This window comes from Larimichthys crocea, chromosome III, assembly GCF_000972845.2.
Source record: "Larimichthys crocea isolate SSNF chromosome III, L_crocea_2.0, whole genome shotgun sequence".
NCBI classification, from domain to species: Eukaryota; Metazoa; Chordata; class Actinopteri; family Sciaenidae; genus Larimichthys; species Larimichthys crocea.
In genome coordinates this window covers 3,069,249-3,091,496 of record NC_040013.1, presented here as the reverse complement: position 1 = coordinate 3,091,496, position 22,248 = coordinate 3,069,249, and the positions used below count along the sequence as shown (strand labels likewise).

Below are 22,248 nucleotides of genomic sequence, written 5' to 3'. Positions count from 1 at the left end.
CGCCTATTCCACTCACACGGGAGGTTTTTATTTTATTTCTTTTTCTTTTACACAAGGGGAGGGTGAGAGAGAATGAAAGGGCTTCAGATAAGTCTTCTTGTTACTGTCACTTTTTATTAGTTAAACTCTCCTCCACTCAGCTCAATACAGAGGTGTTTGATCACAGCAGGGCATGTTATTCACAAGTCATTACTGGATTAACAGTCCTGTTGGGTTCTCTCATTAATACACCGAGCATGCTAGCCTGCTTATCTCATTGATTATGCTGGATTAGAGTTTTTTTTTCCCTCCTCCCAGTTGAAAGCAAATGATCTCATCGCACTTACAGTTTTGCACAGTCAGCATTAGGAGTGCAATTGTATACAGATATATGGGATGAGAGTTGGGGAATAGAGTTCATATTGTACATTTTGTTTGATAAATTCTGCATCAAACCATGCCAGCAGCTCTGGGGATGGCAGTGTCTGATGTTCAGGTGTTTGATCCGCCACTTTTGTCCCAACTTGAAACTGCTGGATTGCACTGGATGCAAATAGTTCCAGGCGTTTGTGGTTCCCAGAGGATGTACCCTAATGATCCTTGCAAACACCAGCCAGACGATCAGAATCATTTTAAACAGGTCACAGCTCAACTCTGGGTGAGATCCAGAACAGTGGCAGGGCAGGTGATAGCAGTAAACACCTGGAGGAGGTTGCCGGGACGAGACTGAGCTGGACAAGGAGAGATAGGATTCAGGTTTGTTGTGTATTTTAATCAGCAGGGGGTTTATCGGATGATGAGCAGCAGGTGGTGAGGTGACATTCAGGTGAGAGGGCGATTGGAGGCCACGCCCAGCAACACACACACACACACACACACACACACACACAGATAAAAACAGGGACAGAAGGAGAAGCGTAAACAACAGGAAACACTAGGAAGTCAACTTTTCGTTTGCCGGGCTTTAATGTCGCTGCATGTTCATTAGTGAAGCAGCGGAAGGAGGGGTGGTGCACAGGTCTTGGCCAATGACCTGTGTTCCGGCTGTCGCAGTGCATTGTGGGGTTTGTAGTAAGAGCAGTGGGAGTGCGATTTACCAGCGAGCCATTAATAATTATCTGATGGACCGTATGAAAACGAGTGAGATCTCTCAGCAACATTTTTAATGGGTTGTTAAAATATAGTTGCGATCAGCCTCAGCTCTACTTTCTGTTCAGTGCTTATAAGAAAATGTTTAAAGGAGCAATATGTATGTGAAGAAAACATTTGACACGATGTCAACAACACAGAGGTGGTTTTCTTGTTGGCTTTGGATGAGCCTGATGATGTCTTTGGCATCCCCGGAGTCAGAATCCTGGCTGTGGATCACCTCATTACTGTATCCCCCTGATGTCAAACTGGACTCTGTCGGCTTTTGGGGGCTCTGTTCTGTCCTGATTTTGCTTCGCTGGGAGGGTGCTGAGCAGCGGTCTGCAGTATGAGTCTGACAGGTGCACCTGCAAACAAAATGTGGCATGGTGGTGATCTGCGTCTTGTCTTTTGCAAACAAAAGAGACACATCTAAAAAACTAATCATGCACTCACAATAATACACTTTAATCTGAGACTGGATATTGGGTTCAAATAGTGGAATAGAAAAGCGATTCAGAAATAATTAACTTCCTCTCCCCTCTATTGTTCTGTCATTAACATGGGTAACAGGGTGCAGCTGCTTTCCATCTTATCGCTGCATCTTTCATCTTCCCTAACCAGAAAGCTGCAGCCTCTTTACATCAAAGCAGCGTGTGCTTCTCTTTGCTCATTTGGCCGAGACTGAGTGTTTGTCCCCCGTGTTGTTGGCTCTGCTGCCTCCTGGGAACCTTCTGACTGATAACAACAGACCGGCTGACCCTCTCTGCTCATTCACTCTAATGCACAGCACACAGAGGAGCTCGTTTCATTTACTAACACAGAGACCATGCAACACCTACAGTATTTGGCTTCTTTTTGTGCTTTATTGGATGAGAGCAGCTCAGAGCCAGAAGTAATTTAATTAGTTGCAAGTGTGTTTCCTGGGACACGTCTGCAGGAAACTTTGTGCTACACTGAATCAGGGGTTAGAGGCATCAACACTTAGTTTCTGGTAAATAAGATGGCCAGCGACTCTAAAACTTTGGCACAGATGTGTGCAATAATGACTAAAATGCAGGCAAGTTTTCCCAGCCAGACGCAGCTCCAGATGATTTCACCTCAGCCCTCTTCTCCCTGATTGAACTTGGTAATCAGATAAATTAGCGGCTGTTGCACGCAGCTGGAATGGAAACCGTCGGCCTCGTTGGCACAAAACTGAAACCACTATTGGAAAAAAATAAATAAATAAATAAAAAATGCTGCTCAGTCATCTGGTTTTAATTTTGACATTTAACCTGTGAGGTGTTTGCCACAAATGTCACAAATGCTACAAGATAAGCCAAATTCAATCCATCTGAGAAAGAGGAGGGAGCTTTCTTTCCATGTCAGACCTCCTTCCTGGGTACACATCCTTCCTGTGGACGCTTGCCTAAAAAAACATTAAAAAGATGTTTTAAGTATTTCTGAACTGACTCATCCTTTGTATCTTTCATTTTAGCCAGTTGAAGTTGAGTTGCAGAGGTACCGACGCACAGAGGCGCTCATCCAAGTCTGACGTGGTTTATTGAACTGAAATCTTCACTTTAATTTCTGAAATTACAAAACTAAATTAAAACGAGAAACTTAACATGTAAGATCTAAATATTTGTGGAACGCTCGACACCTAACCACTCCACAAGCGTTCACAAATTAAATACTGTCATCACCAAACTGAGATAAAATAAGCAGTTTTAAGTTTTAAACTCACTTCACCAATTCTGGATAATTTCCTGCATAATTTCTTTTATAAATTTTATGATTACTGTAATTAACTCAGAACAAGTTTATATATGAAGATTTAATATGGCTCCAACAATTTCAGTTACCTTTCTGGAGTTTGCATGTTCTCCCTGTGTCTGTGACGGTTCTACTTCGGTGTCCTCCCGCAGTCCAAAGACATGCAGGTTAACTGGTGACTGGAAATGAATCACAAATGGTTAGGCTGTCTTTATTTGTTAGCCCTGTGATGAACTGCCGACCCAGCAGCTCCAGGCCCCCGCGACCCCGATAAGGACATACGGTTATGAAAAATGAATGACTGTTCCGTGCTGAACAGGGAGTAATGTCTCCTCTTCTTCCGTCTAGTTTTTCGAAGCCCAAACCTCGGGCACCAAAAGCAAAGGAGAAGTGCTCTGATTTATCATAGATTACACCTCCTCGGAGACTCATAATGTGCTCAACACTTTGTGCTCATCTCAAAGATTCGGAGATAAACCGCGCAGCTTTGCATGCAGATGAAAACGACGGATGTTGTTCTGAACAATTTGAGACAACTCGTCTGAGAGTCATATAAAAGAAGTGAGGACAGTTATCCATGTGGATTTATAGTAGTGTTGCAGCAGTAGCATTATCACACGCATGCTTCCTCTCGATCAACTTGATCTCAATTGTTGTAGAAGAATATCTCATTAACATTTGACCCACTGCAAGCTGCTTATGCTGTAGCAGATCACTGGGGAGGTCGACATGTTCAGCTGTGTAACGCTTTCCATTTGCAAATTAGAGGCCAAGAAAACTAACGATCCATTTGTTGAGTTTAAATAATGAGAGCACACACGAGGATGAACAGAAAGACCGACGCTTTCTTTGCTGTTTAAAATGCACAGAGGTGTTAGGGCAGTGGGGTACAGGTGAACGTAAATCATGTTTTTATGTGACTGATAGCTCCTGTATGTCTAATAAATATTCAGCTTCATGTTATATGTGTGATATCAAACACAAGAGGTTGCCTTCTTGCGGAAATTGCAGATTTATTGTTATAACCTGGTTGTTTGGGTGAATAAATTAAATATATTCTGTGTGAGGAAACTGAATTTTTATGTGGCAGTTTAAATCTATCGAACTCTAGCAAGGAACAAGTCAGAAGAAATGGAAAAAACTCAGAGATCAGATCAGAAAGATTGGATAAATATGTTTCATTAATGGTTCACACTGCAGAAAAATGGAAAACTTTTCCACTGGTTGTTACTATGAAGACATTTCTCAGTTACACACATTCTTGACCTTTTTCATGTTTGACTCGTCCACAGAGCGACAGTAAAGAAAGGCGTGACCTTTCGAACAGCGACACCCACTAACTCTTTACTGTGGGACATCACTCTGGATATGGGTGCAGATGGAGCCATCGCTGTTATTTGTCAGAGGAAGGCTCCCATACCTGGGAAAAGGCAAGTGTGTTCTCTTCACATTACTCTCTGTGCCATATTTTGTTGTTTGTATTCTGCTGTAGCTGGGAAATGCATCACACGTTTAGAGGCTAAAACCGCTTGTTTGAAAGGGACAAACAACACTCCAAAGGTCCAATGGGATTTTCTTTTCATGTGCCGCTGGTTGCCAGCGTCTCTGGCTGTTCAAAGTGGCACTGTTGTAACATATATACTGGGAAGCATATCAGCATTTGTCTTCGCGCCTGTGGAGTAGAAGACAAACAATCTGTGCAGCACAAGTCTGAAGACGGCTTACCGCAGAAGCACAGTGCCGTGTCCTGGGATGACATCTCTTATACTCTCTAAGCACAGGTTGGCTGCAGGTGCTCCTGTAAAGCTGCCCCTTGTAAACAGCTATTGCTTTTTCTCCTTCATTGCCCACCTTCTCCACTGTGCTTTAATCATTTCTAAACATTTACCAGCCGTGCACGTCCATGCATTCATTGCAGGCTGTATAAAATATGTTTTAACCTATGACTTAAGAGCAGCAAGCGTGGACTGTAGTTATATCAAAACTTAGAACAAACATGAACTATTCACACGACGTCTCTGCAGGTCGGTCTGATCAAACTCAGCTCTTTGGGCTCCTAAGCAGTACTTAACTTGCCCCCATAACCTCATTAAACGGGGCTACACCCTTTTCCCAACATGCAGCTTATCTCAGACGTCCTTTCAGGTTCAGCTGAGTGCAGCTCATTGAACTGAGGCGCATGCCTCCTGAGATTACGGGACATCCTCTGTTTTTTAAAGAGGCATAAGACTTTCAAGGCCTCTCTGTCTTGTGTGGTGGCTTCTTACCTTGCTGCCACAACAGTGGCCCCCCGAGTTAAAGCTCTGTTCTTTTACATTACGTAGACTATAACACTCTTATGGCTCACTGAAAAATATATCACGCGATTAAGACTCCGAGTTATAGCCGTGCCAGTGGCTCTGTGAGGCAGTGTCTATGCACAGAGGAACATGCTGACAGTGACAATGCAACATGCCGATTAGCACGCTTTACGTGTTGTCAAAGCAGGTCCAAAGTGATTATAATTCATCCTGAAGGAGACGTGAATGCGTACCAAATTTCATGGCAATCCATCCTACAGTTGTGGAGACACTATACTGTAAACCACACATGGTGGCACTAATGGAAAAGTCAGTGGATCACCAAAGTACAAACCCCTAGAGACCATAGAGAGAGAGAAAAAAAGTTGAGTCCATGTTAGATTAGAAAAGATAGACTTTAATGATCCCACAACAGGCAAATTCACTTGTCACAGCAGCTCGGGTACACAAGGTGGATAAGAAATGACTCATAAATAAGAAATGTGTAGAAGAAAGCTGGTGTGAAAATGTGTGTGGAATGAAGGAGCTGTGGCAGCGCTCCGTCTAGAGTCAGCACAACAGACCGCCCTTTCTCCTCGAGGCACAAAGCAGCGGTACTGCTTCAAGAGTTCAACCAACCAGCTGTACACTGACAGAACAAAGTACACAATAAAAGAAACCTGAACTTGGCGTTGATTCTTCACTTATTAAAGTCTGCGTTGACTGACAGTGACATACTAGTGTGGCTTGTAGTTTATACTGTATAGCTGGTCCAGCTATCTTGAATGCAACATGCGTTCAGGAGAATATTATGTTGTTTTTGCTGCTGTGCACTTGGTTTTAATTATCTTTGCCATTCAAGAACTCAAATAGTACCATTTAATTCTGCCTCCAAGAAGCGCTTGTAATAACATTTCTAAATGATAAGAGTTAAAGATAAACTCGCTCCAAAACTCCCTGCAACTAAACATGTGGCTCAGTCTGACACCGACTCTTCAGAGGTCAGACAACAATAGGCACAGCTTGCTTTAAAACAGAGCCCGGAACAATGACCTGCTCGTCATTATTGGCTTGACCTCATTAAGTTGTTTTCCCATTCGGTGTGGATTATGACATTGTTTATCACGAGTTCTTTACGGGTTAACATATTCTGTCACCCAGTCATTGCCGCTAATCCTCTCCAAAATGTCACGAAACTAACAGGACCCCTGCAGTGAGCGTCTACTGTCACACCACTGTGGGGATTTCTCTGACTTTTTGTCTCGTACGGGCTTTAGTGAGTACTGAAAGTGTTTGCTGTATCTGTACATTAAAGCATTCTTTTATCCTCTGTTGCAGCAGCTTGGCCTGGATCTTAATATTAAAGCACTGCTAGTCACAGACAGAGTGTCGACCGTAAACAAGTTGTTGCAGCATCATTCCCCTGCAAGCTTCACAAGAATGATTGAGGACGTAAAAAGCGCGGCAGAATCCCCTTATTTCATCTTGATATCTGTGTAAATGCATACTTAAGGGCATGCTTATGTGAGTTTGTTTTGATATTTGACAGAAGTCCTTTATGATCTTTTAATCTCAGGTCTCTGGACAATATGCTAAGATGATTCAATTACAAAAAAAAACCCTCTGCCTTGTCCTTAATAAGGGCAGATATAACGAAGCGCTGAGCAAGAGCAGAGAGAGCATGCTTTGTTGTCAATTTGAAACTTAATGGAGGATTAACAGAACATGATTTGCAGTTTCTCCAATTGTTCTTGCTCCGATGCAGAAAGGCGGCTTGATGTGAAGCCCTTTCTCTGGAGGTCATATTCATGCAGTAAATTGGACTTACTGTGCATCTGCACAGCCCTGACACAGATATTTATAACACACACCACACAGAAACACTGAATCTGATAAATGTCCATGTGGGTACGTGCATGCTTATTGTATTTTTGTCCACCAATATATCTTTTCTATAGTTCAATAAACCATTGCCAAGGAAAGAAGAAGAAAAAAAAAAACAGGATACTAACTTGGGCCATGGGAGAAAATTGAATCCATGGCGAGGACACTCTGTTCTCGCTGGCATCACTGAGAAGCCATTATAAGTTACAAAGGCTTATACTTTGTTGTGTATGCAGGATGACGCTGTCCTTGGACCACCTTTTATTCAGTTCACATTTCACAATACCGGTAACTCAAGGGTAGACCCAGAACAGAGGAATTCATTCTTTCTGGTTTTTGTTTGTTTTAGTTTGTGAAAATACCTGAAGATGCAAGGGAATCAAGTAAAAATAAAAAAAAGGGACTGGTCGCAACTTCAGGGATCACAAACGTCTTTCAAAAATCTCTACACTTTCTATCCACAAGGCCAAATTCATTGCAAAGTCACAAAAAAATCAATCTTCATCAAGTTACTTTATACTTTTCTTTCAGCAGCCTCCTTGCAGACTTTTTTTTAAAAACTGTCATTATGAGCTAAATGTTGATTGTGCGTCGTAATGGCTTTAGAATAATGACACCATCTGCATTTAAATTGGTTCCTTATAAGCCTCGCCTTCGCTATACAATTGTCTCTCTGCAACTGGGCATGATATTTTGAGTTATGAGACTAAATGAATGAAATAACATTTTCTCTTTTCTACACTTGTTGCCACTCCTCCCTCCATGCTGACGCCCGCCCTTTGCTGTAGTTAGTACTTCGTGCAAAGCAATAATGTTGCTCAGACTGTTATCATTCCTATCAACCAAAGGTTTGACTGTTCCCAAAATTCAGTATAAAAATGACAATTTACCTCTTCAGTGCACATGCTTCTTTCTTTTCTCTTCCAAAGTGGTGTAGATCATTTCTTCACAGAGGTAGACTCTGAAGAAAATGGATAGCAATCCTGTTGTTGCAACAGCAGCACAATAATGATAGAACTGGGAGACTTTAGAAAGGAGAGTTTAAAAGTTTCCACGTTAAAATAATGACTGAGTCCATGAGTTAGGGGTGTGTATTGTAGTGCTCATTAGAGCCTATATAATACACACTTGGCGTCATACAATAAATGAGATATTATTAACACAACATTACTTAGAAGTTGTTTTTGCAGTTTAGCTTAGCATTTGAGTTATAGCCTTTTATTTCACCAAGCGCTCACCAACGACTAAAAGTCAGTCCCAGATTTACTCTTGTCTAACAACCTCTCAGCTGCTCTTGTTTTCACTTCTCAGCTTCATCCATCATTGTCCTATTTGGTCTTGCATCTGCCATTATGTGCAATGCTCTGCTTGCCCAGCTCCGGTTCTGGCACGACACCGGCTCTGCTCCCTGTCGCCCTGGGGCTGAAAACATCCTGGTGTGGGACACTAATTGGTCTGGGCTCCCAGTCCTGGAAGCACGGCTAACAAACTGAGCTAAGATGAACTAACAGCAGCTACAGTTGGCAGCGGTTTACTTTACTGTCCTATCAGGAAACTCTGTAAATCACAGAGAGTTGATGTGCAGAAACCAGAAGACACAATATGTATACGCCAAAATCAGCGAAATAGTCGGTGGTGTGTGACTTGGTGGCATAAAACTTTACGTACTTACAGAGTACAAAGTTACATAGTATGAAAACAGGTGTGTGTGGGGTGCAGAGTGGGAATGCCAGTCATCAGAATTATTTAAACTCTGTCTAATCAATGTTTAAAAAGCGACTCAATGGGGATTTAATACATTCTCAGCTGGATGCCTCCACATCATGTTTGTGTACTTCTAGTTAGAGTTAGAGTTAAAATGATTGTGCTTGAGGTGGCTGAGGTCATACGGGCCGCAGTTGTTTCACATACGATGAAAAACATTTGGGTATTTTTATCCTGTGATACATTCTGTGTGCGTAAAAGACAAGATGAGCCTAAAGGAAAGTGGAGCACATGGGTTTCTGTGCTAGAGGCAGGTCAGCATGCTGTAAGCAAGCTCGACGGTGCCTGAGCACAGCCTAACAGAGCCGCTAGCATGCCTGCAGACACTTGGTCTTGTTTAATGCTATTTATCAAATGAAATGTCTGACATTCAAATGCAGACACAATACAACAAAAAGCCCAGACTTTGCTTTGGGCTCAGCTACGATTTGGATCTACACTGACTTGTCCTGTTCTGAGAATAATGAGCCACGGGCTGAAGTACAGGAAACACTGCGGTGTAATCACTGCACCTTTATTCAGGTGTGATTATCTCTACAGGAATTCATTGTGCGGAGAGAGAACTGCAGACCCCAACGGTGAAATAATCATATTAAGTTATTAGGGGTGTGATGGAAAGATTCTGTCTTTGCTGTGGTAATTTGCATTATGGAGAAGTTGAAGATATTAGATCCCTTACTGCCAGTAAAAACACAAAAAGTAGCACTTCTTGCACCGCAATTTGTCAAATTTACAATCAGTTATTTTCAAGAAATCACAAACATCATTGCATTTGGAATTACAGATGGATATGAGTGCATCTCTCTAAACAATCCTGCTTCCCATTGCAGGCTTGAGAGCAGTCTGCTGGAGGTGCTTCAGATGGATTTCGAGGTGGAGGAGCTGAGCAGTCCTCTCGACAGCCAGGTGATCATATGGAAACTGGAGCTACCGTCCGAATCCAAAAATGTACCCAAGACCGAAGGAGCCATGAGGATCTACACCACGCAGAGAGACTTTGTCGGCCTGGCCCCTCTTGTAATGGTGAGTCAGCTGACAGCTTCCATGATCGTTATTAAAGCCGGCGTCGATGTTACTGACAGCAGTAATGCCAACTCTTGAACTGCATCCTTTGAGCGTTGGTGCATGAAAATATCATAAAATGCACTCTGCTCTGAACCATTCCTGTCTGGTTTGCATACACAGAAGGCTGGATATGCTTTGTATTGTTTAGTAAATGGGTTCTATTTTGAGCAGAGAGTGACCTTGTGTTGTTGACTGTCAGCTAGCTGATGTCTCTCTTCTGTGTTCTTCTGCTCTGTTCTGGCGTGCAATATGTGGTCATCCGCTGCTTCGAACAGCTGCTTCATGTGCTGCTATTTTGGTGCCGCAGGCCTCTTTATCATGCTACCTCTATAATTAATCCATGATATAATCTCCACCACTATATACGGAACATTACACAAGAGTTTACACCACTTTGATTTGCATTATTAAATCTGAGTTAAGGGTCATCAGGGTCGGTGCACCACTGGAACAATAGATGGCAAAGACATGATTGTAGAAGTACCTAGATTTTTTACTTGAGTGAGTACTGCACAGTACAAATACTCTGTAAAAATTATTGCTTTTATTGGCGGAATATGGCAGAAATATAATATGTATAGCTATGTTTTCATTTGTATAATCACCTAGAAAAAAGGACTGAACATTGGCTTTAGATTGGGGAGTTTCACCGCCACTGTAGGTGAGGCGAGGGGTATTCAGTCGGTTGCAACTTCATCGCTACATCTCAACAAATCCTGCACGTTGTCTTTTTTAAGTTTAAGTACAAAAGTATTGAGTGATGAACTGAAGCAAGTGTGAGTATATACAGTATTTGAAGTATATATACGGTAAAAGTATTCGTTATACATAATGACCTCATTCAGAATAATGTATATTATATTACCGGATTATAATTAGTGATGCATTAATGGTGTTCATCACTTTAATGTTGCAGCTGGTAAAAGCTGGAGCTGATTTTAATTACGGTATAATGCTGCTGGGTGGCTTAACATACAATAATACATCATAATTTATTTATTTATATGTTGTTTTATAATCTAAATCTGCAAAGTAACTAGTAACTATCAAATACATGTAGTGGAGTACAAGTATAAATCAGTTTGAAATAGTACAAGCACCTCAAAATTGCTCTTGTAAACGTACTGAGCTACTTTCCATCACTGAACATAATACACTCAGAGCACCATTTTTCTTTTCTCATGTGTGTTTAGCCACACAGTACGGATGAAATATGTAATTTATACAATTAAAAGTTAAGACTGATTACAGTTCATGTTATTCTTTGGGGCAGTAGGTTACTTCCCGTATATTTCACAGTTCTCTCTGCCGTGTTTCCATCATACTGGTGCTGAAGTACTTTAAATTATGAGGATATGCCACAGTGTTCTGATTTGTGAATTCGACATGGTTCATCTCTCTTGTGGATTAGAAGCCGACCTCAGGCAGAGGGCCAAACACGAGGAGATTTGATAGTTGGCTCGAGGGGCCATTAGCGCTGACTGATCACTCTTAGCCTTGTGCTGTGAACTCCAGCTAGTGCTGCTGCTCAATACTTCTATATAATGGCAAAGGCCTCATTGACACGGGCTTCATCTGATCTGAATTTTTTTTTTTTAAACTATATTGTAATGACAATGTTCACTTATTTCAGCCTCATTTAAAACCGTTTTTGCAGTTGAGGGACTCGTATCCATCTGCTTCATTTTTGTACTGAGTGGCCAAGTGTCTCTTTAAATTTGATTCGACTTATCATTCACGCAGCTGACCGGGCGGCGCTTCACAGCACTCATACTAATTCACACACATACGAACACACGCATACACACACGCACTAGTGAATTATTTCAAGCTCATTTAAAACAGTTACAGAAGAGGACACATCTCCATCTGTTTGATTTTCATGCTTTGATTATCCATGCATGCATACAAACACACACGCTGCATTTATATAGGGTTTTCATCCAAAGCGCTTTCTAACTTGCCTTACAGTCACACACATACACAGAGATCGATGGAAGCCACCCACCATTCAGGTTGGCAACCTAATCATCCTGGAAAAATGGGACGTCTTGCTCGAGGACACTTGACATGTGGACAGAGGGACCCAGGGATCGAAGAACCAACCCCGCTGTGATTAGCGGCCGACTCTACCTCTACCTGCCACAGCCGCCCCGTATAATAATACAGTGCGTGCTAAAGAACAGCCGGTGCTGTATATGTATAGAGATTATTCTTAGTCCAAGTCCATGGCTCTAGTAATTTGATCATGTTTGAACTGATATGACATCGCTCCGGGGGACATGCCTGCCCAGAGAAGTCCAAGATTAGGTCTTACTTCTGTTTGGTGACCTGGCCTTCGTACCTCATCAGGACTGCTGAGTCACACATCATCGCCCCTGTCTCTCCTACCTCCACTTTCCTCCCACAGTGCTCCTATCCTAACAACTTTCTGCCCTGAAAACATCAGCTAAATGTCTATTTTTTTTTGTCTTGTATGTGGTTTTCTATTCTATGGAAGTAAATATGTAGTGACTGAGGTTGATTTCCCTCTCTGCAGGACACAGACATCCTGAACACAGCCGTTCTGACTGGAAAGAAGGTGGTGATGCCTGTGAGGACAGTAGCTGTGGAGGAAGATGGAGTAGTCACTGATGTGTCTGACTACACAGACTGTGGCTCCACTGATGAAGACGTACTCAAGGTATGATTTACTCCTCCTGCTCCTCGTTATATACCCCCACATGCCGCACCGAGAGGAACAAATCTCTGGATTCATCTTTGTGTCCACACATTCCAAGTGTGATTGTTTTACTGCAGCTTAAATGGCTTCTTGAAGGTATTTCATAATTGGATAATTGACAATGAAAAGGTAACAGGTGAAATTGCTTTGAATTATTTTCCAAAAAACATTTTTAAAAAATTTGATCCAACCTTGGTCACTTGTGCTGCAAAAGTTTTATGTAAAAGATGTTCAATCACTGCTGGTGAATGGTTACCTGAGAACAGAAATGAGTTCAGCAGCAATAAAAAGAATGTTTTCTATTCGCACACAATACCGAACTTGCCCATGAGCGATTCGATATGGAGACGTCGTCTTAGATTATTGAGGAACAATATAGAATGGTGAGAAGGGCTACAGACCTATTGAAACAAGATTTCTCAATGTCATGAACGATAGCCTTCCATAGACTGTATTTCACCTTCCGGTGTACAATATCCTTTGTCCAAAATAAATGTGTTTGCATGTATTAAAGCGAGGTCAGTTTCTTCGGGGTCACTGTGCTGCTGAGGATTTTTTTTCTTTTAGTACTGCTCTTCAAAATCCTGGACTGAAAACTGAAAGAAATCTCAGAATTTCTCTCAAAATGCATTAAAATGCTTGGATTTATATAATCAGGGTCAGACTGGGAACAAACTTTGGCCTTGGTAGTTTTAATCTGGACCGGCACATGTTTATTTTTTTGTTCTTTTGTTTATTTCATTTGTATTTTTGATTCAAACTGACCTTTGGCATTACATGGACGGAGCCACTTGAGGGGGTGGTGGGAGGCGGTGACCTGCCTTACTGTCTCTGCTTACAGTAAAATTAGAAATCATTGAAATGAAGGCATGTCTAACTCCAAATCTCATGGTCTATTCCAACATCAAGTGGGCCACGACCAGAAACTCAGTTGCCCACTGGGTCGGCCTGCCCATCTGGCGTTTGTCAGAATTTCCAGATTGCTGGTCCAAGCCTGACTGTACTAACCCCCCTCTCGCAGGACTAGGACTCATGAACTCAGTATTTTTAAAATGTTGGCTACAGCTCTAGCCTTGACACTTAGAGACAGAGGGGTAGTTTAGAGTGGTTCCATAGGGGCAAAGTTGGTTTCATGTGTGATGGTAAGGACAGATGCAGACAAATAAGTTGTACCAAAGTCACCTCTGCTCTCGGTCTCTTTTCCACACGGTAAAACAAACTATTAGCTGGGCTCCAACAACACCACCCATCAATCACTCCGACAATGAACAGCCACTGAGCTAAATCACTCACCACAAATGACCTCACAGTCTGCCACTGTGCTCCCATCCCGTGACTTGTCCCTTTTATCCTGAACCTGAGCACGGCTGACTGCCAAAAGCCGGCTTTGTTTACTGATGAAATTGAAAGTCAGGCCCCTGGCCCCTGAGGTCAGGGTCTGTGAATGTATTTACTCAAGAGTAAAGTGGAATTGTAAACAAAGAATAAATACATGCAGCGGGCTTCAGACGTCTTATACATTTCTTTTTTGCTGTTCAAATACGTCCCAAAGCAGGTTTAGCTAATAAATAAATGCAGTACTGTACTCCGATTGCTGCTCCCTGAGGAGACTCACAGTACAGTACACAGTAAGTGCACATGTATTAAGTGCAGATAGGCGTCGGCTATAAGGAAAGCAGGATTACATGAGGATGTCAAGAGGCTGGATGTGGCCTAAATCATTATTTTCAACCCTGTAATGTAGCCGTCTTTGCTGTTGTTCTAAGCTTACTGTAGCTCCCCAGTGTATTTGCTGACCGGAGAGCAGCTTCAGTCACAAACATTCTCTGTAATCTTCTTAGTCTAACAGCTTGACTCTGATATCTTTTCTCCTCTGGTGTGTCTGAAGAGTATCAAATCTGCTAGTGATAGATGAGGGGGGGAAGGATTTATCTAGAATGGATAGCTCATGTGACAAAACAAAAGCAAAACAAAAGTCTAATCTGCTGTGATGGAAAGGTTATTTTTTATTTTTTTTTAAATGTGCATGAATAACAGAGCGACTGAAAATGTGCCCAAGCATTCTCTTTGTCAGTTAAGGACTCAAGGATTGACACTTGAACATTTTAAGCGGGGACATATTATGCGAAAAACATCTACTTGGCTGATTAATGAGGACTTTGTCATGTCATGTCATCGCGATTTGACTGAATCTAACTGATTTACATCTAGCCTGAACTGAACCGTAAGCCTTGAACTCAACTTGCCCCTTTCCTGTAGATATATTAATATTAACACACACACGCATTAAAACTTATTTAGCTTGTGCTATTTGCACAGCCGTGTCATTTCTGCCTGTCTTTAATACTGTACCCTGTGATGAAAGTCGAATCCCATTTGAAGTAAATATCTATTTTGACACCAAAAACACTGAAGGGATATTCTTGGCTGCAGGATGAGATTGTGACTGGGATGAGTGGGCGGCTGACACGTTAAAATGGCATTCCCTTTTAACTGATGCTTCGCAATATTATTTGAACGCGGCTCATGGAAGTTCAGCAGAGCTCTTGGAAGAAGAAAATAAGAAACAAACATAGTGTCTTAAGATTGTGGATGACTGGTTGACTGCCTCCGATGCTGAATTAAAAACAAGAAACCTCGAGATGACTTCACTGGAAATAATCACTCCTGGTCTGTTGTTCCATGCTTCCATTAGGAATTTTCTATAACTGGAAGAATCAGTGCCACATATTTATTGGATATAAACCAAGCATAGGATTATTTGCAGAGAAGAGGTCAGGTCAGGGCGATCTCAGTTAGCGGTGACACATAGTGATGTGGTCATTTTTAAAGCTTAAGCTCTGCAGGATAACTGATGCTCAGATGACAAGATCCTCTCAAACACAGCATGTCCCTGTGACAGCACATCGTCTGGCTAATTGTTGGGTTCATAAAAAGAACCGCTATTTGTATTCCTCCTCAGGCTATCTGTCAAAGTCATTGTTTTGTTTTCCCCCCTGTGCACTTTCAGGGGCTTGTGACTGAATTTCAATGCTGCAGTAATTATCCAATTTGTTTAAAGCAGCGGCTTTAGAGAGGACCGAGGAAAAACCTCCTGACTCTCATCTCAAAATGTCCATGAGATGTTTGAGCAGACGCCCAAACTTGCCAAGGTCACCTTTGAAATTACAGTGTAATGAATGCACTTGGCTGTGAAGGACTGATGTTCAGCGCTGCACCACATGATATTTTGATTAACATAAAATTGCAATGCTGCCTCTTCCTAACGCTTCGGACCGGTGATCATCACAGTAGTTTATTAGAGCCAGCTGACATTACTCTGGTAACACATGCAGTGCAAAACTGCCGCAAGGCCAGTTGTTGTTGTAGGAATGGCCTATTTGTTAAAATAGTGACTTTTATGAGAACATTTGATCATTTTTTGTCATTGGTTTGATGACTAACATCTCCGTCATTGACAACAGCATCATTCTGAGTTTGATATAGATTGTTTACACAAGCGTACTTTACACAAACTCTTTGGTATAATCAGGGAAATTAAAATGACAAATGATTCACGTTGTGATTGATCGTCCCTTTTATATTTATCATTTCCTTTTATCCAGGTGTCGGACAGATGTGACTATGTTTTTGTGAATGGCAAAGAGATGAAGGGCAAAGTGAAGATGGTGGTGAACTTTACCTACAGCTACCTGAGTGCTCAGCTCGAACTGAACGTGTGGATGCCCCAACTCCCTCTCCAGATTGAGGTGTCGGACTCAGAGCTGAGTCAGATAAAAAGCTGGAGGGTTCCCATACTGACCTCAAAAAGGTGGGACACACAAACAAACAGTTTTTCACCATTAAAGCTAAAGGTTTTAGCATTGTACTGCAATATCTGAGTGGGATCCAATCAAGCAAAGAGGCAGGGGCAGACTGAGTGATTGGAGGACAGCAGGTCAGAGTATTTATCATGTGACAGGTGTGACCTGCATGTGTGTTTTTGTTGTGCTCGTGTCCCAGAACTGGCTGGAACAGTGAAGAAGATGACAGGAAGGGGAAGGGCTGCATGCTGCAGTTCCAGCACGCCCTGGTGCGAGTGCTAACTCACTTTGTGGCAGAGCAGGCGGACCCTCGGGATCCAAAAGCATATTTCCTGGGCTCGGATTGGCAGGTGGATGTCACGAGGCTGGTTCGATACTTCATGAAGGTGGAGGACCCTCGTGTGGCGAGGCTGCAGGCAGGAAGGGTGCTGTCAGGGCGAGATCTTGGGACCACCACCATCCAGGTAATAAACACCAATTTATATCCCAAACACTGGTCCTGGTAAGAATACACTTGGAGACACCCTAATTAATTCACTGTATCTAATATTGTTTTGTGACAGGTGTTTTCTCCGCTGTCTGATGCTATGTTGGCTAAGACAACTATCAAAGTTGTGGATGACAAAGTGACCATCACAGAGTTGGGGGTCCAACTGGTTACAGGCCTCTCCATGACTTTACAGCTCAGTCCTGGAAGTAATAGGGCCATCTTGGCTACCACAACCACACAAGAGGTTTTACAGAGCCCCAAACAGGTAACAGTCTTCATCCATTGATTTTTCAAAGATGAACTCCTCTGGGGTTCGAGCAATGGCCCTATCAATTGCCTTTGCAATCACTGTTGATTGCTCTGATGCCAGAGGTTTGGAAGAGCAATCACAATCTCTCCTATTTTCTATTCTTTCAGGAAGCCTTGGTAAGTGCCTGGCTGCAGTTCAGTGATGGCAACCAGACACCTCTTGACATTTATGATCCTGCTTACTACCGAGTGACGGTGACATCTCTAGATCAGGGAGTGGTGTCAGTGCAGGACAAGCCTACGGTCGTGGTGGCAGAGGGCGAAGGCGAAGGAGTCCTGGTCAGAGTAGAGATGTCCATTTGCGAGGACTGCCAGAAGTCCAAACGCAAAAGCACTGTGGCCGTGGGCAACGGCAGCCTCAAGGTCAAGTTTCAGGTGAATGGCCGGCGCCCGGGAGGCAATACCAGCAGCACTGTTGGTGGCAAAGATAACAGCAGGAATGACGGGGAATCCCAGAATCCTCCACCACGTAGCTCAACCTCTGATAGAGAGGAGAGCGCAATGCAGAAGATCACAACCACGATCAAATCTACAGAACGAACCTTCATGACCAGCGGCAGCCTCGGAGGAGTGGGTAAGACCAGCAGTTCAGGAAACCCCGGCAGTCCTACCAGCGTGGTGAACATCAGCATGATGAGCAGCCCCAGTGACAGCAGCAAAGCATATGGCTCAGACAATATGATAGTGGAGGATATGGGCAGTGTTAGCTTTACTAGCACTGTGAAGGCCCCTGGGAACCTGGTGAACTACAACAACTTCCCCACCAAGGTGGAGGTACCTGGGCAGGAGACGGAGGTAGAAATGGGTGGTGATGAAATGTTGGCCAACAGGCCGCTCACAGACTTGGAGATTGGCATGTACGCTCTGTTGGGCGTCTTTTGTCTGGCGATCCTGGTTTTTCTGGTGAACTGTATCTCGTATGTTATTAAGTTCAGACACAAGAAGCCTCCATCTCATGGCCAGGAGCCCACAGGTCACAGGCATGACTGGGTATGGCTCGGCACAGACGCTGAGTTAGTGATGAGCGTGCCAGGCAGTCCTGTCCAGCAAGACTCCCAGACCGCAACCACTATCATAGACATTGGGCCGGATAAAACTGCCTCTCTGTCCAGAAGGCCCAGTTGCCTGGCCTCTGTTACAGACTCTCCCCTTGGCTGCGTGGGCTCCCTCAGGAGCAAACCTATGCACACCGAGTCCCTCAATTCACCCACGAGCAAGAGAAAGAGGGTCCAGTTCACCACCTTCTCCACTCTGGAGCGTCAGCATTCACCACATCTCCCGCACAGGGAGAACGGCCATGGCATCCATTGGGTTGGGAAAGAGGACAGTTGTGAGGAGGACCCCCAAGTGCCCATTACAGAGCCTGGGCAAGAGTTTTAATACAGAACCTGATCAGACCTCACATGTACAGTAGATGTGGCTTTGGTCACCTCAATGCCTTTGTTATCTCCAGCAACTGTGTAGAATATGTGATTTTGGAATTTCCCTCCTCCACATTTCATTACCTATCAAGGCCTTTTACATGTACATGTACTGTATATTATTGTTAATAACAGAGAGTGGACGTGTGTGGTAATGTTTCAGATGGTTGAAAAGATGGACTCTTATTTACACAATGTTTAAAGCCACCAGACGTTAATGCTGCATGTGGATATCTACTTCTCTAAAGTTTTGCGCTCACATGCTGGTATAAACCGTAGAAAAACACACTGAAAGAGTATCCCGAATAACAAACACAAAATACCGGTTAGACAGATATGGGTTTCACCAAAAATGTGGCTTTGATTAAACAAAAAGTCTAAATGAAATTTGTGTTTTTCTATCATGTAACATCCAACACCTTTATCTTTGTAAATTTAAGTTGATCTAATTTGAACTAGATTTTGTTGTTTTTTATTTATCATTAAAACACCAAGACCTTGAATTCCACCTTTCACTTGATTTTCTGTGTTAAGCACACACGTTTTTTTTTCTAACACGCAGGTGTTTCAAGTCGGATATCTGTTTATAGTTTGATGCTTAATTTCAGAGTTGCATCAATAATGTGGCACAGTGCAAAACTTTTGCAAAGTGTTGCCAAAAATTTACTTTTGTAACTGCAAATTACAAGAAACCTTTTGTGGCCCTCTGCCCTTAAAACAAATTGAATTTTTGCTGGAAACTTGAATGTGTGCAACCCAACAGTTGCACTGTATTAAAAATGAATGTGTTGGCATACCGGCTAGAAAGAAAAGAAATATTGGAACTGTTTTTTTTTTTTGGCAATAGTAAATTAGCTGATCCTGCACTGCACAGTCAAGTTTTCGTGGCACTTTCAGAATTTTAAGTATGACAAACAGCTATTTTTGTATTAATAGAAGGAATGGTAATTTTCCAGACGGTAGCGGTGCCTGAGGGGCAGAAAAGGGGGTAAGTCGTGATGCATTCGAGGTGAAACAGTTCCAGACCTTGGTCAAGATCAAAACTGTTTTGTTATGACTCAGATTTAAACTTCGAATTATTCAATATTACTAATCTTGTAAAACATGGAGCTGCCTACATTTTCTCCACCATATCATGTTTTATCTACAAAAACAACCCGTGTAATTGTTATGTCTCTTTTATTAATTCGAACAAATAGAGAATCAATCATTCGATATTTATACTCAAACATAAATAACACTTCATCATACATTTCAAATATATTAAATATATTTTAAAAAACAAACAAGCACTCCTGATCTTGGTCTTTGGCTCTGCAGCATAATTTCAATCTGGCAATGCAGATAAAACAGGATTATTTTGTAAAGACACCTTTGTAGCCTGATTTCTTAAAAGACTGGGAATAAAGACACTTGTGATAATTATATAAATATATATGTAAGATATATGCACCTGTGCATTCTGTGTTTGCTAAAGTTCCTGAGAAAGTATACAAAGTGAGGCTGAATGCTGTGCTCAGAGCAGAGTGTCCACCAGACACCGGTAGGTTTCTCTCTCCTGTTTCAGGCTGTGATGCTCTTCCACGTAGAGTTTTCCATTTCTCGCCACTCTCTCTCTCAGCTCCTGGTCTGACACCAGCCTCTGAGATTGATGCACAAATTCCTGGCAAGCATAACGGCAAAACGTGAGTCTCATTTACTGCCAAAATGCCACTTAAAGCTTGTCATTGAAGCTGCCTGAAGATGTGTTTTTTTAAAGCACAAAAGATAATCCAAAAGCGCGAGAACAGAACTCAGATAAAAGCTGTGCGCTGATAATAAATACTTCAAAAAAAGTGTGTACATTGCCAAAGAATGGAGATATTTGTGGCTCTGGATTCAAATCCGGCTATCCAAAAGACCTTTTCAGTCTAATCTAATAGCTGCTACCTCTTACCTTATGAAAAAAACACAAAAAAAACAAAGTGACTGCTACACTCAAACACCCTAACAGCTGTCGCAGGGACATGGGGAGTGAAAGATACGGATACAAATGATGGGACCGTCATTGAGATGTGTTGATTCCAGACAGCATCCTCAATCCTGGTCGCTCATTTGTTTTTCCCAGCAGACAGAGCAGAGTCTCCAACAAATGAAAGTGAAAGTGCCTTAAAGTGTTCCTGCAACACAGCAGCCAACATTCAGTGCAGTAAGGAGCCAATGGGCACGCCGTGGTTTAGCCACTGCCAGTCAGCAAGCCACTTCACTATACTTCACTTCACTCGAGTGATGTGATTATGTCTGGAGAGGCTCTTGGTAGGAAACAGCTCTTCTGTATGACTATATGAGTGCTACAAATCCTCAGCAACAGGATTAAAGCTCAACTTATGAGCAGCATGCATATAATCACTTCACTGTTAGTGGAAATTACTAGGCAAGAAATGCAATTTTTCTCTTTAAAGCTTTAAAGTGCTCGTGTGGTTTGTTTCTTTTGACACATTTTTTGATACCTATACTTTCTCATGTAATTACTTTGAAGGCTTACCGAAGCAGAAACACTGTCACTCAAAAAGAAGAGAGGATTTTAAAGTGTGTTCAGCAAGTAAAGTTTTGGCTGAACGGCTAGCGTCAGTCATCGGTGCCCATCCGTCCTGGCTGAGGTCGATGGTTTATCCAGCCATCTGTGAGAGCTTCGTCCTGGCAGCTCAGCTGAGCACACGTGACCTCCGTCCAACCCCCCCGCAGAGGATTTATCTCTGCCGCTACAACAACATGGTGTCTTGACAGCGCCGTGCTCGAGCCCTCTGTGAACTCGCCCTAACCTCTGCTATTTTCCTTGTGCATCAAACCTCATTAAGTATCAGACTGAACAGTTCTCGAGGGAGTTCCCACTTTGCACTTGCCTGCATCCTTCTTTGTGTTGCATCACTGCGCGGTTAATGTGGTAACTCTTCGCTCTGTCCCTGAAGGTTGCGCTTTTGGATTCTAATGAAACATCAGCTCCTTTTTTATTGTTATATTGAACCTGCTCAGATTAGTTTAATGATGAGAATCTCAAGTACAAAGTTTTACACAAAAGGATGTAAAGTTTTCCTACTTAAAACTGGGAGACTTTTGAAGATATATATACACATCTTCAGACATCCTGAGACAGTGCTTCAATAGTACTTATCAGCAGTAGGTACTTTTGTAGTCAGCTGACGTAACAGGAGTAGCTGCTGGCAGAATATCTTCTCTGTAGTCCATCAGAACAGTCAGTAGTTCAGGTTAATGAAAGAGGAGTTGTATGAAGTACTTTAATATTCTAAATAGAGTTTAAGGTGTTTTAGGTATTTAGGTATTTTCTTGCACCTCATGGCACCCCACTTTGAATAACCTGAACTATCCCTTTAAAGCATGAAACATGACTTAACACGGGTCAACGCCGACCTTAACCCGGGTTGGCGTTTGTCCCTACACACCTGAGGAGATGAGTACAAGAGGCCAGTGATCTCATGCTTCACCACAGCTGCGTTCCCTGGAATGTCCCTGGCCAGCACGGGCACCCCAAGATCCATGGCCTGTTGAAGCAGAGAGATTAAATACTGAACTCATTAAATATATATATATTTTTAAAGATACTCACAGACTCACCTTGGAAACAGTACAACTCGGCTGTTCTGCTCTT

General features: G+C 42.5%; 2 protein-coding genes across 3 annotated transcripts in view; one reads left to right on the top strand and one right to left on the bottom strand.

Annotated features, from left to right (window-relative positions):
- The window catches only part of LOC104923093 (transmembrane protein 132D), a 30,817-nt gene extending 11,724 nt beyond the window's left edge, over positions 1–19,093 (top strand). Inside the window, exons 3-9 of the mRNA XM_010736083.3 lie at positions 4,158–4,295; positions 9,623–9,815; positions 12,397–12,540; positions 16,185–16,390; positions 16,582–16,846; positions 16,946–17,137; positions 17,290–19,093. Coding sequence (XP_010734385.3) covers positions 4,158–4,295; positions 9,623–9,815; positions 12,397–12,540; positions 16,185–16,390; positions 16,582–16,846; positions 16,946–17,137; positions 17,290–18,561 — 2,410 coding nt within the window. The 3' untranslated portion in view covers positions 18,562–19,093. The remainder of the gene's footprint in view (positions 1–4,157; positions 4,296–9,622; positions 9,816–12,396; positions 12,541–16,184; positions 16,391–16,581; positions 16,847–16,945; positions 17,138–17,289) is intronic.
- The window catches only part of glt1d1 (glycosyltransferase 1 domain containing 1), a 36,806-nt gene continuing 15,500 nt past the window's right edge, over positions 943–22,248 (bottom strand). The window contains exons 11-12 of one of the 2 annotated variants that reach the window (XM_027278214.1): positions 22,043–22,141; positions 943–1,475 (exon numbers count right to left, since the gene is read on the bottom strand). In XM_027278214.1, coding sequence (XP_027134015.1) covers positions 1,353–1,475; positions 22,043–22,141 — 222 coding nt within the window. In that variant the 3' untranslated portion in view covers positions 943–1,352. Of the gene's footprint in view, positions 1,476–19,764; positions 20,266–22,042; positions 22,142–22,248 lie in introns of those variants that run through there. The other variant, XM_010736075.3, reaches the window with a different exon arrangement.